This window comes from Octopus bimaculoides, chromosome 1 (assembly GCF_001194135.2).
Source record: "Octopus bimaculoides isolate UCB-OBI-ISO-001 chromosome 1, ASM119413v2, whole genome shotgun sequence".
Classification (NCBI taxonomy): Eukaryota; Metazoa; Mollusca; class Cephalopoda; order Octopoda; family Octopodidae; genus Octopus; species Octopus bimaculoides.
In genome coordinates, this window is record NC_068981.1 from 118,187,576 (window position 1) to 118,207,198 (window position 19,623).

The window sequence follows — 19,623 nt, forward strand, 5'->3', positions numbered from 1 at the left end:
TCGAAAAATACCTTAGGAAGAAGAACCCAGGTTCGAAATTTCCCCAAGACTCCGGATGAAGGCTGGAGGATATGTCATCCGAAATATTGTGTTAACAAACAAAATGTCAATCGTAAATAATGTACAAAATTCCTCATCTCTTAAATATAGAACTGTATTATTAATATCTTTATCATCATTGTTGCTGTTGTTGTTATTATTATTATTTTTATTATTATTATTATTCAGTAGTTTTATTTTTTTAACGTGCTTTCACTTCACTACCGAGCGCAGCTCTGTGCGCCATGGGTACGTGCTGTGGTTTGCTGTGGTGCACTTATGGTTACTGTACCGAAAGTGTTTTGCGTAGGATGTGTGCAGTGCCCAGTAGTGCAATTTCCTGTATGTTATATATATTTGTAAGTCCTGGTGTTTTTGTTATGTATTTGTCTGAATATTTTTTTTATTATACCTAAGGCACCTACTATGATAGGAATTGTTTCTGTTTTTAGATTCCACATTCGAGTTACCTCTATTTCCAGGTCTTTGTATTTTGTTATTATTATTATTATTATTATTATTATTATTATTATTATTATTATTATTATTATTATTATTATTATTATTATTATTATTATTGAGTGAGAGAGCAGTGCATGCCATCAGAGTGGCACTGGAGTACAAATATAAGAAGCCCAGTACACCCATCATGATTACCCGACTAATAAGTTTACATCCGGCACATGCATCACAACCGTATGTGTGCGACATGGTGATCTCATATCAAGATAAACAGCACATAACCTTGCAGGTGGGGCCCAGTTAGAATTTTCTTCAGGTCGAGTAGCCCATCCTGCTCAAAAGGTCCCTGAGTAGGGGTTGTTTAAGGTTTTTAAACGAAATACCCAAGTTTCTAAAGGTGAATCATCCAAACCCCAAAGAATTCCTTTTAACACTTGGCTATGATGCTCCCAACTACTTCTTATTATCAGAGATGCACATACCGTCAGCCACTAAAGGACAGGCTCAACTAGTTAAGGTCAAACAACTGACAAGCAAATCTGTGGCACTGAGCAGAATATTTGCTGTAGTCCACGTTTTATAGCATGACAAAACCGTGTACATGATAACACTTCCAATCAGTTAAGATCAGAAGTCATAAGAGTCATAGGCTGGTACTGTATCAGGGCATTTATCATTATTATTATTATTATTATTATTATTATTATTATTATTATTATTATTATTATTATTCAGTAGTTTTATTTTTATGACGTGCTTTCACTTCACTACCGAGCGCAGCTCTGTGTGCCTTGGGTATGTGCTGTGGTTTGCTGTGATACTCTTATTGGTTACTGTATTGAAAGTGTTTTGCGTAGGATGTGTGCAGTGCCCAGTAGTGCAATTTTCTGTCTATTATATATATTTGGAAGTCCTGGTGTTTTTGTTATGTATATGTCTGAATATTTTTTATTATACCTAAGGCACCTACTATGATAGGAATTGCTTCAGCTTTTAGATTACACATTCGAGTTACCTCTATTTCCAGGTCTTTCGATTTTGAAAGTTTCTCCATTTCTTGTAGGGAAACGTTGTCATCTGCTGGTATTTATACATCAATTAGAAAACATTTTTTTCTTCATGATCTTTGACAACTATATCTAGTCTATTGGCCTTAATTCCTCAAACTATGTGTATTGGCATATCCCAGAATATGGTTGCTTTCTCGTTTTCTGTGATCTTTTCTGGCGTGTGTCTATACCATCTTTTTTCTGTAGTCATTCCATAGTGTTGGCATAGCTTCCAGTGTATATAGGTCCCAGCTCTGTCGTGTCTGTGAATATATTCCTTCTTAGCCAGGACTGGGCAGCCAGTGATAATATAATTTATTGCTTCTTGTCCATCTCCACATATTCTGAAGTTACTTGTTATGTTTCTTTTCCTTATATGTTTCTGGTAATTTCTAGTGGGGAGGCTTTGAGTCCTGAGCTTCTCAATCATTGCTGGGATTTTTCTATGTCTATTTTTTTTGCATTTCGTTTAGCCCAGTATTTACCATGTAGGGGCTTTTCTTGCCATCGTTTTATCATGGTCCGTTGCTGTTCTACTTTTAGTTTGGATTTCATTTGTTTTATAGCTTTTGTTGTTTCTTCTTCTTCTTCTTCTTCTTCTTCTTCTTCTTCTTCGTATTTATTAGGTAGTATGATTTCTTGAGGGTATTTGTCAGCTTCCTTAAATACTGAAAACAGTTTTTTTGTTTTGCTCGTGTTTTGTGGCTATTTGTATTAGTTTTCCTTGATTCTGAAGTAGGTATTTTTGCAGTCCTATGGTGGTAATTTTATAATAGTTTTCCAGCTGTATAAGACCCCTACTACCTTCTGTACGTTGTATATATAGTCTTTCTATGTCAGATTTTGTGTGGTGCATCCTAGATCCTGTCATTATTTTTCTTGTTTTCCTGTCTATTTTAGATAGTTCGTTTAGTGTCCAGGTAAGGATATAGTAGCTGTAACTTATAACTGGGACGGCTAAAGTGTTAATATCTATTATCTTGTTTTTAGCATTGAGCTCTGTTTTAAGTATTGATCTAACTCGTCTATAGTATTCTTTCTTTATTTTCTCTTTCATTTGTGTGGGTTGTATCCTATTTAGTTCATTGATTCCTAAATATTTGTATGTCTGGCTTTGGTCCAATTCTCTTATTTCATTGGCTTTATCTAGTGTGATGTTGCTACTCGTAACTAGTTTTCCTCTTTTCAGGATTGCTTTGGTACATTTTTCTAATCCAAATTTCATATCTATTTCTTTGATAAATCCATGTACCGTCTGTAGTAGTGTTTCCAGCTCTTTATCATTTCTAGCGTATAATTTTAGGTCATCCATATATAAAAGGTGGCTGATTGTTTTGCCGTAACATTTGTATCCGCATCCAGTTCTACTTAGCAAGCCAGTTAAAGATGTGAGTGCCAAGCAGAACAGGAGTGGCGAGAGCGTGTCTCCCTGGAATATTCCTCTTCTAATGGGGATGGCTTTCGTTTTCACGAGTCCCTCTTTTGTTTGCAGCTGTAGCACTGTCTGCCATTTATTCATAGAGTGTCTGATGTATCTTATAATCATTGTTGCCACCTTGTTTATGGCTAGTGCTTCGAGGATCCACTTGTGGGGAACACTGTCAAAAGCCTTTTGGGTGGTTACTTCGGTATGCTCTTAATAGTTTTCTGGTTTTTCTATCTAGGTTTCACACTTCATTGATATTCCATTTTATTATGTTAAAGCTATAATTTATAAACCGGTATTATCTTATTTTTAGCATTAAGTTCAGTGTTTAATATAAGTCAAACTCTACTGTATTTTCAAACTCTCCTAATTTTATCTTCCATTCTTTTGTTATATATTTGGCTGTTTAGTCTATTCCTAGATATTTGTATAGGCGATTGTAGTCTAATTCTCTGATTTCTGTGTGTATGTCGAGTGCAGTGTTTTCAGTGTTGATTAATTTGCCTCTCCTCAGTGTGAGTTTGGTACATTTTTCCAGCTCCATGCTCATTCCAATGCCTTTGCTGATACTATGGACAATTTGGTGAAGGTTTCTCGGTTCATTGCGCTTTTAGAAAAAGCTTTTAAGTCATCCATGAATAGGAGACGGTTTTTTGTTTGTCCATAACACCTATAACCAAGGGTGGCTTCGTTTAACAAGCTTGTTAGCGGGGTCAGAGAATGACAGAAAAGTAGTAGTGGGAGTGAGTCTCTCTCTGGAAAATCCCCCTTCTGATTGTTATAGGGTAGGTTTTAATGACTTGTGAGTCATTTTTAATGTTATACTGGTTTTCCAGTTTGCTATTGCATGTTTAAAATATTTTAGTAATGTTGGGGCTACTTTATTTGTGTGGAGAAATTCCAGTATCCATGAGTGTGGAACACTGTCGAATACTTTCTGGTAATCAATCCAAGACATGTTCAGTTTTGTCTTTATCCTCTTACATTCCTTTATTTTATAAGCCTGTTATAGACAACTGATGTTACAGTTTTGTAGGATTTTGATAGACATGTGATTAGTCTGTAATTTTGTGGGTATACGTGTCTTTGTTTTTGGGAATTAGGGCGGTTTTTCCTTCTAGCATCCAGTTTGGTGTTGATACTTGCTCGCTTATCAATAAATTGAATGCTACCGCTATGTGGTTATTAGTAATGGTGAGGTGTTTCAACTAGAAGTTGGAGACTTTGTCTTTTCTTGGAGTTTTCAAGTTGCTGGTACTCCTTACTGTGTCCGTGATCTCCTGGAGTGAATCGCCGATGTTAGCATGTCATCTATTGATAGATTTCTTTTGTTTAACTCTCTGTAAAAACTTTTTGTGTTTACTTTCAATAATCTATTTTGTTGGAAGAAGCGTTCCCTTTTTTCATACCGTTTTATGCGGCAAATTTTTGCTGCTATACCCTGCTTAATTGTTTTCTTTTACGCCCCAGCTACCTCTTTAATTAATTATGTTGTATTGTTTTGTTGCGTGAACCTTTTTTTCATCATTATCGTAATAATAATAATGATTATTATTATCATGATTGCTATTATTATTATTATTATTATTATTACCATTATTATTATTATTATTATTATTATTATTATTATTATTATTATTATTATTATTATTATACACACAAACATACATACATATATACATACATACATACATACATACATACATATATATAAGTGGGTGTGAGTGTGTGTGTGTGCGTGTATGTTGTGCGCGTGTATGTTTGTGCGTGTGTGTGTGTGTGTTTGTGTGTGTGTGTGTGTGTGTTTGTGTGTGTGTGTGTGTGTGTGTGTGTGTGTGTGTGTGTGTGTGTGTGTGTGTGTGTGTGTGTATGCGTACTTATGTATATGGTGATTTGTTAATATATCCAGTGTGATAATACGTTTCCGGGAATTAGATAATTTAAAAGAAATAATTTTAAAGACTATATTTGTGCAATCCGAGTTTAGAATATCAGTTTCACTTTTCTCACTAATGTAAAATCTCTCAGTCTGGCAGACAGCGAATTTTGCATTTTTTTTTTTTTTTTGAAGTGAGACTCGTCTCCGATACGAGAGAAGGAATCTTCTGGGACAGGGAAGCCCTTCTACCAAAAAGGTAAACCCAACTCCTTTTGGAAAGGTGTGAAATTTACAGTCAATCAGATACATGATAAAGACACAGAAAGACACAAAACACGTAAAATTACTCAAAGACAACAGCAATATTTGTTATACGATGTAGTTATTGATCACACAGTAGATGGGTCCAACGACAATGATCATAAACTAAAAATATATTATTGAAACGTTCTGAAAGGATTTACGTTCTGTTATATGTCTGCTATGTACGAGATGTAAGATTCTAAACATCCTATCTATAAAAAAACATATGGAAAAACTGAGGATTTGTGGTGCAATCAAGTGTCATTACCATAGTTAGCTTCTTCCGACATATGTCTAGTTAATTTGATTCCTTTTGAAAGTAAATTATGGCTTACTTTCTTTTACATATTCCTTGTAACTATATATAATTATATATAATGCTCTAAACACGCCCAGACATTCATTGTTTAGCGTTTTCGGTTTATACAATAAAACTTCCAGGATTTTATAAAACTTATTCGTCCCACCCTACACATATTTATAAGGCCTATTGGGTGTTTAACTATCTCTATATGTATGGATCGTTGATATATATAATTTCACTCAGTAAACAATAATGAATTTAGTAGTAGTAGTAGTAGTAGTAGTAGTAGTAGTAGTAGTAGTAGTAGTAGTAGTGGGAGTAGTAGTAGTAGTAGTGAAAACTGGCATAATCGTTAGCATGCCGGACAAAAGTGGGTTGTGGCATTTTCTGATACACGTTCTGAGTTCAAATTTCACTGAAGTTGATTTTCATCCTTTGGAGGAAGGGCTGATAAAAAAAGGACCAACCAAACACCTCTTCTTCCCTTCAAAATTGTTGGCCTTGTCTAATTAATAAAAAAATATCTTTTATTATTCGTTGCATATCTTGGAAATCACCATTGCCTTTTACCCTTCTGGGTCGATATAATGATATACCAGTTAAGTACTCGAGCTGTGATAATCGATCCACCACTCCCACTATCACATTATGGCATTATTTTTTGTCAACTATTAATAGAATGGTTGTCAGAGACGACCCAAGAGGGATTTCAATTTACAGCATAAGGAACGTATATAATTCAACACGATATTTTGGACGAGGGTGTGTTCTCACACGATTAACTCGATCTCCTGAAGGAGGAAAAGCAATGTCAGCCCCGGTAACGTTCAAATGTAAAAAGGTTAACGGACGTAACTAAATACCACAAAGTACGTTGACACTCGCTCTTGCGAAGTTACTAATCTATCTTTTGTTATTCTGCCAAATAATAATTGTAATTACAGCTACTTACACTAGATACTTTTAAAGCAATTGGCAAACTCATACCTAAAGAATTTGGATATTAACTCGATAAACATACAAAAAGTATGCAAGAGCATTTAGATTCAAATTAGTAAAGAAATTATTAGAAAAAAGGAATTATTAGAAAAAAGCTGCTTATTTTTCATTAGATTAGTAGTCTAACAAAAGGAAAAAGAATCGAAGAAACCTAATTAGATACTTGAAAAAATATTACTCGGTAGAAAATTTTAAACAAGTGATTCTGAAAGCAAAATGTGAAATATTGAAGATTTACAAGTAATTCACTTTTCTTGTGCAGAAAAGTGACTTCATCTTTAACCAAAGAAAAGCAATTGGAACGCAAGTGTAGGCAAGCATTATTTATATGTGAGCCATTTAGATAATTTGAAAAATATTTATTACAACCTGGGCACCGGATTGAAAAACCAGAATAAGACGATCTGTGAAAGGAGTCTTTACGCCGTCTCTCGGCCTGCTAAAAATATTAGCCGATTAAAATACACCATCATTGTAAAAGAGGGCAACCTTCAAGAGATTCAAGAGATTGCTTGTAACAACTGGAAATGGCAGTCAAATCAGCCCATACACGCCCACCCCCCATACACACAAACTGAGGAAACACTTGCATAATCTTATATTCACGAATAGAAATAATTCTATCAATAACATTTTCCTGGAAGAACTGTAGAAATTGGCTTCCTCGAAATATGTATGACACAGAACGTAGCAGTTTCACATATGTTAAACAAGATTCTAGCACCATTGCAGGATCAAGCATAGATAATCTATTAAATTATACTAGTGAATTATGACTGAACTTATATACGTCTGGGCTTCTTGATATTTCACATGGCACTATGAAATACCGTTTTATTAGCACTATCTTGTATCAAAAAGAATACACTTGAATTGTTAATTGGAAAATAGGTGCAAAGCGCTGAACTAGAAGCTCCGTTAGTATATCATATGTAAGGTAATGCTCACAGTCACAGATTTCCGTGCACACAAAACAAGATTGTAATTCATAGAAAAATTAAGCAAAACATTTTTATAGAAATGCTATTTGAACAGCTATTTTAATAAACTTTAAAAGAAAACTATTGCGTATCAGCAGATAACATAAATATGTCAAACTTCTCAGTATGGCCTTGACATATTCATTTGGTGAGCTACGACCAAAATTGGTTTTCTGTGCTTAAACAATCAGCTGAGGATCAATAGAAATTTGGTGATTTAGAAAAGTGTATGAAGCTAGAAGTTCATGAAAGAAGCTAATATTTAAATGTTGTATATATACTCATACACTGAAACTGTGTCGGCAGTCTAGTTTTGTTCGTTGTTTTATTTCCGTTTGTGAGCAAATGCAGTGTTTTGCAGTTTAAAATTTTAGCCAATGTATTATGTTTAGGATTGATTTAGACATCTGCAAATGAGCTGTCTCGATTAAAAACATCTTATTACTTAACAATGCAGGAAAGATTAAGGGAAATGTTTACAATAAAGAGTATTTATTAATTGAAGCGAGTTGTAAGTGCATGCCAGTGTAGAAAACTCTATGCTATTTATAACAATATTAATCACTTCTAACACAGTGTTATAACCAAAACATTTAAGGGAAGGAACAGTCGATAATATTGAACCCAGTAATTTAATGGTATCAAGAGAGAAAGATGTAAAGGAAAAAAGGCAATTTAGAAAGTAAAGGGACAAGTTATTGTATTCGACGCTCTACTGATCTACAGTATAATCATTTATCATTTATCTTTTACTTGTTTCAGTCATTAGACTGCGACGATGATGAGCACCACCTTGAAGAATTTTGATAAATCGACCCCAGTACTTATCTTATCGGCCTTTGTTGCCCAGCAGGTAGGTTACCGGAACGTAAACACACACACACACATAAAAATATATATTCGACAGGCTTCTTCATGGTTCTGTCTGCGAAATCCACAAGGCTTTGGTCGGCTCGTGGCTATAGTAGACGTCCATTGCCCAAGGTTCCATGCAGTTGGACTGAACCCGGAATCATGCAGGTCGCAAGCAAGTTTCTTACCACACAGGCGCGCATATTCATAAAGATTTCTAACATTAGCGTAAAACACTCATTTTATGGTGGAGTAAAATCGATTAAATCAAATTATATGCATAAAAATATGGCTAAAAGTCAACTAGACAAGCTACATTTCATCAGTTTCATTTACCCAAGTGATTACAAAGCCAATTATTTTAATATATAAAAGTGAATGTATATATGTATAATATATACTGTAGGCCATCCTTTTGGGTACCTATCTGAAATTTGTGGTGAAGATCAATTTCCCCAATGTCATAGGATGTATGACATTTCCCCATACGTTACAGAGAAGGTATTGCATAGATGTCATAATGCTTTTTAGAATTAACATTACCAGAGTAACTGAAGAAAACAAAAGTAACTCTTAATGAGAAATTCAGCGCATTCATATTTAGCCCGGCTAGACGCATATGCGAAGGTCAACGTGAAGATGTTTGAAATTCTTGCCTGGAACAGTGTCATTAAGTGTCCATTTTTGCAAACTAAATATTGGAAAAGTTAGCATATGGGTTCAAATACCAAAATCTATAATGTCGTTCAATTTAATCTTTATTTAAGACGATAAAATTTCTGGAGAATTCGGCTGCCGGGTTAATAAAATGTCTGCTAAGGAATTGCTCCAATTTTCTCTCTCTCTCTCTCTCTCTCTCTCTCTCTCTCTCTCTCTCTCTCTCTCTCTCTCTCTCTCTCTCTCTCTCTCTCTCTCTCTCTCTCTCTCTCTCTCCCACCTTACGCTTTCTTATTTACAGAGTAAGTGGCTGATATAACAGGAGATTAAGCTAGTTATATCGGTGAAAGTGTCGGTTTCAGAGACGGTGTGTTTTCAATTACTTAGGGAGGGTGAACAAATGGGAGGTCTTCGGTTGTGTGTGTATGTGCGTGTTCGTCTAATATATATGAATATACATATATCAACTACGTTAGCATCGTTTTTATAAGATTTAATTGATTTTTTAAAATCCTTTTCCTACGGGTTTAAAAACTGTAGGTATTCTTCTACATTTAGAATGTATAATATTTTCATAAATTTATAACGAAAAATTTTCTTTTCAGTTCTAGTATAAATGAGAAAAGCTCAACATCGATACGTAACCTTTCCAACAGGTATAGATACTTTCTTGTGATGATTAAAACAAAAGAACTACACAGGAAAATGTTTATCATTGCTTTCTCCATGACCACAAGTAGACTTTTACATACTAACGATGAGACAATAACTTCTCAATTTTACTTTGTTTACCTTGATATCACAAGAACATTATACTCAACAAATTACTTTCAGGATTTTCGATTAATTTGGAAGAGAATAGTGTTTAAAACAATTCCAGAATAATTAAAGAAAAACTTTTATGTTTCAAATAAACCCGATTGCTTAAAATTGCTTCGTATCAAAGGTTCAAAATTGTTTTCAAAATAGGAAGTATAAATATTCTTAGGTACTTACCTAACTGCATTTTGGCCGGAGATTCTGGTGGTAACCAGAACAAAACCATTGTGAGAGAGGATAAAAGTACGCAAGGCAATATCAAAATATAGTTGTAAAAAGCAACTTTTCTTTTAATTTTCAATGTAAACGTCAAATCGGGATATGGTTCCGAGCAACACGGATAATATTTTGTGTGCTTAATTGCAGATGAATCGAGAATATCCCACTCGTTACTAGGCACATAGTCTGTAAGTTCGAATCCCTGTACATTTTGCCAAAATTTTACATCTAGTTTATTTCCATCGTAAGTCCAAGAGCCGAATTTTAAGTAACAAGTCTGTGCGTCGAAGGGAAAATATGTGATGTCTATTGAACATGAACTTTTAAAAATTGCCTGTGGCATCCAGAACACCGTACCATTGTATTTGAGGACTACCAATGCATCACGTTTCTCTTCTAACCGGGTATCAGCACTGGAAAGAGATATTAAATATATTAAAGAAACAGACGTCCGAGAAAAATAAATAATTACTTGCTTTCACAGTTCAAATTTAAGACAACACATATAGACATATGCATTTAAGCACACACAAACACACACACGAATGCATGTACGCACGCATATACACAAATTTTATATAGAGCTTCAGTAGACTCCTTGTGCTGAGTGTCGTTTAAAAATTTTATTTTCAACTTCAGCTTCCAGGGTTCCTCCCCAATATATAGCATCTTGGACAAATTTGTTTTACTATTGACTCAGGTCGAATCATGACTCATGAATGAAACTACGTAGATGGAAAGTGTTGAATTTAGAGTGCATGAATATGTGGTATACTCAGCTACGAACACGCTAATTCAACTGCTGTTTTAGTTGACTGAACACTGAAAAATTGTGCTCACAGTCAGCAATTACGACCGAGAGACATTATATTATTATATATTTTCATATACAATGCTGCTGTAAATATATGTCTGTTAATCCTAGATTAGTCAATGGCATCACGCACCATTGCATTATATGATATGCATACAATATTTATATTTGATCAAAATAAAATATAATTCATTCATGAAAAGCATCCATGTCCATATTAAATTAAGGAGACCGATAGCATTTAGTAATATTATTTCTAAACCTCTGCAATATATATACGATATGTTCATTTATTCAAATCATAAAATATGTTTTCAGTGTTCGAGGACGTCGTAGTTTCTCCTCATCCATTAAGACCTCCGTAAATTTGCATATATTACTCACTAGTTATAAAGTTTTATATCTGGCATCCAAATAGCATCAGGTGGTATTCTGACATTTTTTATCATTCCGTAATCTTCTGGGTTCCACTTCAGGTAAATGTCTCGCCATTGCTAAAAGGAAATAAAGAATATTTCATAAATAAACATTATAAGTTATTTGGTAAGATATAGTTCAATGTTAATATCAGAATTATTAGAATGTTTGACAAATTACTATAGGTATTTATCTCAGCTTTTTACATATACGTTTTAATCCTGTTTGTCTTTGACTTTTACAAAATCCCTTAATTCAAATACTGAGGTAATAAAGTGTGAGATTTTGTGTCTGCATAAAACTTTATTGAAAGAGTGTAAAAATAATAATCTTATAAAACTATTTCCCTGTCGTAAAATCATACAACAATAATAGACTGTCTAATCACCAGAATGTATAACCTTGGCTATTTTTGAAACATCTCAGATTTTAAATGAAATGATAGCGAGTAAATGTTAATAAAAGCAACAAAATGAAAATACCATAACATCAACTGCATTTTAAACCTTATTAATTTTATTTAAGAATTATATTCTATAAATTCTGATCTATTTTATGTGCATGTATAGAAATTATAATGGTAAATGACGAACCGGTGTGAAATAAATCAAAACCCCAGTTCAAGATAAAATATTGGTTTCAAATTTTGGCAGGACAGCAATTTCGGGTATGTGGAGTGAAATCGAGTATTACTGACTCTATTCCGATGCCGCAAAGATCGAAATATGTTTGTTTAAATGTCTTGATTCAGTCACGTTTATAATATATACTTCTATACTTCAAATAATTTGAATATCTACTGCTAAGAGCATTCATTTTTGTTAATATAATTCTCACTTTCGTCAGCAATTAAATAGATTTATATATATAATATACATATTAAGTTATAATTACGTATTTCCATCTTCTTGAAATACCTACAGGTGTGGTATAATGCTTTTCAACTCGTAGTATATTATATAATATAACCTGAAATATTATTCGGAAATCAAATAAATCCATAATTTAAATTGTACATATTTTGCTGGAAATTCTAAGATATTTTCTCGCTGTTGGAGAAAAAGATATTCAAGACATTGATCGCTAAACTTTAACATACTAACTGCGATATAAAAACATACGGAAAGTAACGACAGGAAAAACATATAAATCTAAAATAAACACATCGCATCACCATTTTTGAACATGAAGTAAACAATCATTGTAACTAAAGAAATTGACCTAATTTAATTATATCACATTAGACATTCGTTACATCCATTTAGAGATGATGATTGTTAGTAACAAGGTTTGACATATACAAGAATATATTTTCAAAGAGACAATGAATAAAAAAATGTTAAATAAATCGTTATTGATTAGACAATTAACAAAATTCATCTCCTTACTAATTAATGGGCACAAAAACTGAAAAACAAAGATGAATGCAAAATATACCAAAGATATGTATGCCTGTGAGTGTGTTGTATGTGTGTATAAGGTTTTAAATGAGAGGAGAAAAAAGGCAGAGAAAGAAACACAGCATGTTTCACAGAAGCGTGCAGAGAATTAGATATAGATACATGAAAACAATAAAATATCTGCAGTTCAGCAGTACAAGGTAGAAGGATTGACTATTAAAGGTGACAGTGTATCGCCGCCCCCACATCAAAGTAAAATTGAATTAAAAAAACTAGAAATTAGGTTAACAGACTTTAGCATTTAAGGCATAAACAAATGAAGAGAAAGGTATTGAAGTATTTATGTAGTGTTTAATGAATTTCAATAATTTGAAATGTATATAGTGTATGCTAAAATCGAAATATAAGAAAGTACGAGGTACTAGGCAAATATTGAGTTCTAATCTTAAACCATTTTTCAGAATGTCCCAATCCAGGTTTTATATTTATACCTGACTATGTATTTATTTACTCCTTGGTTTTTCACTAATTGGAATTCTTTCTATAAAGAAGTAGCCAGTTTGTAACAAACAGACAAAACTTTCAATGCCAAAAGGTTGATAACAGCAACTGCGAACAGCTATATGCTTTGCATTAGGATGGTGCTACCTACATGTTCTTTGGTCATTTCCCGTGTGTGTAATCACCGCTTTTCAAGATTATTACTTAGTTAGTAACCTAACCAATCATTATAGCTACAAATGAATTTATCATTACTCGGGAGAAGTTTTGACTTTTGAAGCAGTTGCGGATAACATTTTAGTTTCCTGGTTTTGAAACACCATCCACACAGGTCCTGTTGACAATGGCTGTGCAGGCGTATTCTTGAAAACAATTTTGTATAACCATTCATTTATCATTCTACTGTAATAGAAAAAAATCTACCACAGAAATATTGTGACATCATTGTGACAATGATTTGATAACGAAAAGGCGTTTGACTTTAATCCCAGCACTTTGTTACCGAAAACATTATATCTCAAACATGCTACTGTAGTTGCTGTCATCCTAAGGCAAACAACGACACAAAGACTCACTCAGTCATCAGCTTTGGAACAGCAAGATAAATGTTTCCTAACGTTTTCAAAAGAAACGTTCCAAGTAGATAATCTCCCCTTATTTCTGCTTCTTTTCTAACTATAACCACTGCATTTAATTTTACGAAATTTTGTCTTAATGTGTGGTTTCCTTAACAATATGTATTACCTGCGTAACAAACAATTATTATTTATTTTGTGATGATTTGTATTTTTAGGATGAAAATATATACAAATTTATACACACTACATAATTAATAATGACATAACCTTCAAGACAAAACTCACTGAAAGGTCTCTAAACGCCACTTATCCTCGAGTTCTGTCAATACCTAGTTTTTGACAAATATGTGTTAGTATATGTGTTATGAATAAAGATACAGCAACAAAATATATCGTGCAAATCTTTTAAAATTATGGCAGTCAGAGCTGTTTCCTTATGACAGGGTTTATTTCGCAATCAATTTGTAATATAATAATATATAGCGAACCCTACTAGGAATGTGCATCATTGAATGCTTCTGACGCTAATTGAAATCTTTCAGCGAAACTGTGGCATCGAGAAACATTACGTCCGAAAGAAGATGATAAATGTCATATGAGCGACATATATCACTGATATAGCATCTGTTTAACAAATGCACCAACCAAATGTTTGTTCCTCAAAAGCAACATATTACGAACAGATTAAGTACTCTTGAAGAAACATTCAGTTCTGAATTTGTTGCATTCTACACTAGAATTGTCGGATGAACCTATCGCAGCAAATGATTGAATTAGAAATATTCCGTACGCCAAGAGCAGGAAATAGCTATGAAATACCTGTTGAACAAAAGAGATAGGAGAAATACCCAAGAGGCTGAGATTAGTAGCTGTTTGGAAAATGTTACACTGAGACTACCTTCTAATTCAATATTGCGTTGTAGTTAAAAGGCTATAGAATACCAGTGTCAACATGACTGCTAAGGAAGAAATACGCCAAAAAGTATTCCTGTCTTCTAGATTACTCATGTATTTTAGACACAATAAATATTCATATTGAAATCTATACTAAATTCAAGCACCACAGGCCTGTCATAGTTCTTTTCGAAAGCAGGAAAGAAAATGTATGTAATATAGGAGTCAACTTCACAGTGACAGCGATTATTTCAGTTATTGTCAATGAAAAGGAGAACACTTATGAAAAAGCATTTCGGAAAACAAATAGACTGTGAACACCTTGGTAATTTAGTTGAAGCATTCTATGAATTTATTTGTATGGGGAGCAGTGAAAACATACAACGTTTTCCTAAAATTACAAGTTGTAACTCAATTGTTACTGCTGACTAACTCCTGATAACAGAGTTTTCTTGCGAAAATTAACCACCACTTCTCAAAAAGAAATCGTTATGAAAGAGTTAAGACTAAAAGAGACAACAAATAATGTATACAGATACATTCTAAGTGAATCATTTGAGAATATGATTTTCCCAGAAACGCGACGAAATAGAACGGCATCATGTGCAGGTGAATAATTATGTATCGTCCTTGCGAGACTAATATTAAAAATCTCTCATAAACAACATTATTTGTAAATGAGTAATTCAGTATTGATGCTTGCAATTAACCTTCGTACACCCATCCCATTTTTTCTTATGAATACTATATTAATGAATTTTTAATTCAATAACAAAAAAGAGCAACTTAAATACTCTAGTCCTCAAAATAAATTACTATTATATACACTATTTACTCAAATCCGATGAAAGTAATGATAAATACCATTAATATATTAGGTAGGTATTTATACTTTCGTTTAAGTATTCAAATATAATCTTCCAGCAATATTTAAATAATCAACGTATCTAAACAAGAAACATGATTGACTTGCTGACTGCTTTCAGATAAAAAAAAAACATGTTATTTTCATCGTCGTTGGCTTTAAATAATCTAGAATATATGCGAAAGCATTTTCAAAAATGATTTCCTCCGAAATTTACACACCCAAATATGAAATATAACTATTATTTTCCAGGATAGAGCGATGAGAAAAAAATGAGATTATATTATATTACACAACTTGTAACAGAGAGGCTTTTCATGAATTAAGTCGTTAGTTAGTCGGATAATTTACAAAGGATTAAAACAGATTTACCTGTAAGAAAAAGTAAACAAAAGGATTTGTGATATGATCGAACCGTAACATAGTTGCAACGCATATAATCTAAATCCGAAATAACATATTCCCTTTATGACACATAACTGACGAAGTGAAATCCTAATTATATCTCAACACATGAATGTGCGCTCAGAACTGGAAACGCCTTGTCGGCTAGATATAATATGACTTGAGTCCTATCAAGCCAAAGAATGCGCTAGAAGCATCCTGTTGTGGTCCTTAACGGAATACTTCATTTTTATTAGCTGATATATATATATATATATATATATATATATATATATATATATATGCACATATATATGCACATATATATATACATACATATATATGTGATTGTGTGTGTGTGAGTGTTTATGTATTTGTATATGTTTGTATTTATATATTTCATTTATATATCTAAAAGATATATTTATCGGCAAGGAAACCAATAAACTGCTGCTATTGAATGAAAATCTCTTATGACACTGAACTCTATCCCATATCACCTTATGTATCTCATCACCTTAATTTTAGAAACCAGTGATTTGGTCCAATACTCACCTATGGTATTGATCACAAAATGAGGTATAAAATAAAAACATGGATAAACCCAGTTGAAGAAATTCCTAAGCTCTTTTCATTCCATTCTAGTTACTATCTGATGATCTAAAACGGACTAAGACCACCATCTACTCCTTCCATTCCTCAATTACAGCTTAAAGTAGGTATTCTCACTCAAAAGATTCCAATAATGTATTTATGACCATTCTTAAAATTTTTGTTTGCGAATAGTTATGAACATACCTGTAATTTCGATAAAGAAATGATAGAAGTTGAGAGTTCCTGATATATTCAATCTTGTAAATATTGACTTCAAATTTTGGCAGTAGACCAGAAATTTCAAGGGAGTAAGTAACTTGATTACATCAACCTCAGTGCTCAAATGCTATTTATTTTATTAACCCCTAAAGTATGAATGGCAAAGACGATTTTAGCGGAATTTGAACTCAAAAAATTATTCAATCTTTTAAACATTGTAAATACTAATGACACTCTAGTTGAAGTAACAAGAATTTGAACTCTATTGTCAGAAATAAAAATAATTGGTTGTTTTATATTGTGGTTTGATAATTCAAGGTGTCAGAATAGAAATGCATTCAAATATATAGAACATTCGAACCACTTTGAAATTTATGACAAACTTTGTGATTAAACAATTGAAACCTCTTTGCCATTTCCCATAAAAACAATTAAAATCAAAGAATATGTCACGCATAAATAAATTCATCAATTCTAATGGTATCGATTGCTTCAAGAGAAGAGATCCTGTTCTTTTTTCTTTCAATAATTGTTCGATACCACACACACAAGTATTACGTTCTTCCCTGCTTTAACACGCGAAGTATGTACACACACTCTCACACATGCATACATGCACACGCACACACACGCATATATCTATCTATCTATCTATCTATCTATCTATCTATCTATCTATCTATCTATCTATCTATCTATCTATCTATTTATTCATCTATCTATCTCTCTCTCTCTCTCTCTCTCTCTCTCTCTCTCTCTATATATATATATATATATATATATATATATATATATATATATATATAGTTATACATACATATTTACACGTATATACAGCACCCATACTTTCATGCATACGTACATATGTGCATATTTATATGTGTTTGCAGGGGTGGGGGGTAAAGGAGCGAGGCCGTGTGGTTTCAGGTTTGGCTCATGTATGTAAGACTGTTGCTATCTTCTACTTTTGGTTTAATTCATATAGGTATTCTCTCTTTTCCTCTCTCTCTCTCTCACTCTCTCACCCATTCCCTCCCTCTCTTTCACTCTCTCTCTCACTCAACCTCTCTTTCACTCTCTCTCTCCCTCAACCTCTCTCTCTCTCTCTCTCTCTTTCTCTGTCTATCTCTCTTATTCCCTCTCGTGACAACATTTTGATTATATGGTATTTTTCTTGATACTTATGGAACAATTCTCAGAACATCCATAAACGATAGTACACTGTCTGTTATTTGTCATTTTATATTTATCTTGTTTTCTATTTTCTATTTATATTATGTATTCATATTTATGCTGTTTTCTTTCATCGTCCTGACGTGTATCGATAGGTTTGTCGTATTCAATCTGGATAAATTTCGGTATGTGTGTAGTCTTTGATGATTCCACTAGAGGTGCCGATGTTGTGGATATATCTAATTTGGATATGTCTAATTTGTGTTTGAATGAGATTTGTATGTTTGTTTATCAACAGTTTTCATGTAATGGATATGTTCATTATATGATTGTGGTTACTTGTGTAAATGCTTGTGGTTATAAGTGGCGTGTAGTCTGTTAACATATATAACTACAACTAATATGTAAATTTAAAGCGCACGTCTGAGCAATAGTCATAATATAAATACCAAATTATCAAGTATAATCAATGAAGAGGCAGAAAGTAAATACCACCAGCAAGGACAAATTCAAAGAATGAAGACGCAGTAACAATGTACTCATTCGTGCCCATAAGTGTCAATATACTACCAGATGAGTGTTCAGACAGTTCTACTCTCGAGATTGGTATGAAGTAAAACTCGAGTTACGGAATAACCAGGTTGCTTTACAAATGGGCGCACAAGATTTAGTCGGGATTTATTTACTACCCGTACTCCATAAAGAACTCCCAGAATTTGAAGGTGGTCTCTACAGGGATGATGCTCTGTTTGTAGTTCGAAACGCTTCCCACCGTAAAATCGAAATATATCAGAAGACATTACACAATTTTTTTCAAAAGCCATGGACTTACCATCTCAATTGAGCAAGATCACACTTCTATGAACTTCTTGAATGCAATTTGTAACCTCACTACTTCAGCTTACCAACCATACCATAAACCTAATAGCAATATTACTTATATACATGCGCACAGCAATCATCCTTCTAATATCCTTGATAACATACCTTATAACATTGAAAATAGGATTAACTCATTATCCTCAAATGAAGAAATTGTTAATAAGCATAAAGACTACTACAATCGGGCTCTTAGAAATGCTGGTTATAAATACCAAATTAAGTACAACAAATTTAACAATGATTTTTCCAATCATAACAACAGCTATATGGATATGAACTCCAATAAACACGCCACAATTTCTAAACACCATCATGAATTGGAGTACTCTGGCACAAAACTTAACTCTATGAAGTTTATTTGTAAATATAAATCCTCCATAAAAAAAACAAAAATTGCAACACCTATGGACCAAATAACAGGACTTTTACTAACCAGACATCTACCAATTCCTATATTTCTAATAAGACAAAGAATTATAATATCACTGGCAGTCATTACGAGAAAAACATTAACATAGCCGGAAATAATAAGACGAAACATAGTCTTTTCACATAAAATCTCTTATTTCTTTAAATACTCTAAATCCACCACACAACTACCTGCTTCAATACCAAGTTCATGCGGATAATTTATCCGTCCCTCTCCGACTTTCGTTTATGCAATTGAAAAAACCCGTATTGCTTATGGGATGAACGAATATATATATATATACATGCATTTATGCATGTATGTGTGCTAATAACCCTGTAAAACCAACAAAACTTGAAAATGCTTATTTCGTGATTTCCAGTCGATTTTAGACGCTTTTAGGTAGTTTTCATTTTTGCAAAACCACTATTCATTTTGAAGTCTAGATGGTTAATATAAGTGTGTGTGTGTGTGAGCGAGAGAGAGTGTGTGTGATATATATATA

General features: G+C 33.1%; 1 protein-coding gene across 8 annotated transcripts in view; it reads right to left on the reverse strand.

Moving 5' to 3' along the window:
• LOC106879694 (neuronal acetylcholine receptor subunit alpha-10) overlaps positions 1-19,623 on the reverse strand; it is a 282,300-nt gene that overhangs the window by 66,976 nt on the left and 195,701 nt on the right. For 7 of the 8 annotated variants that reach the window (XM_052969788.1, XM_052969793.1, XM_052969815.1 and 4 more), the window contains 2 exons: positions 11,187-11,296; positions 9,947-10,401 (listed from right to left, as the gene is read on the reverse strand). In XM_052969788.1, the coding sequence (XP_052825748.1) occupies positions 9,947-10,401; positions 11,187-11,296 (565 nt within the window). Of the gene's footprint in view, positions 1-9,946; positions 10,402-11,186; positions 11,297-18,659; positions 18,680-19,623 lie in introns of those variants that run through there. The other variant, XM_052969808.1, reaches the window with a different exon arrangement.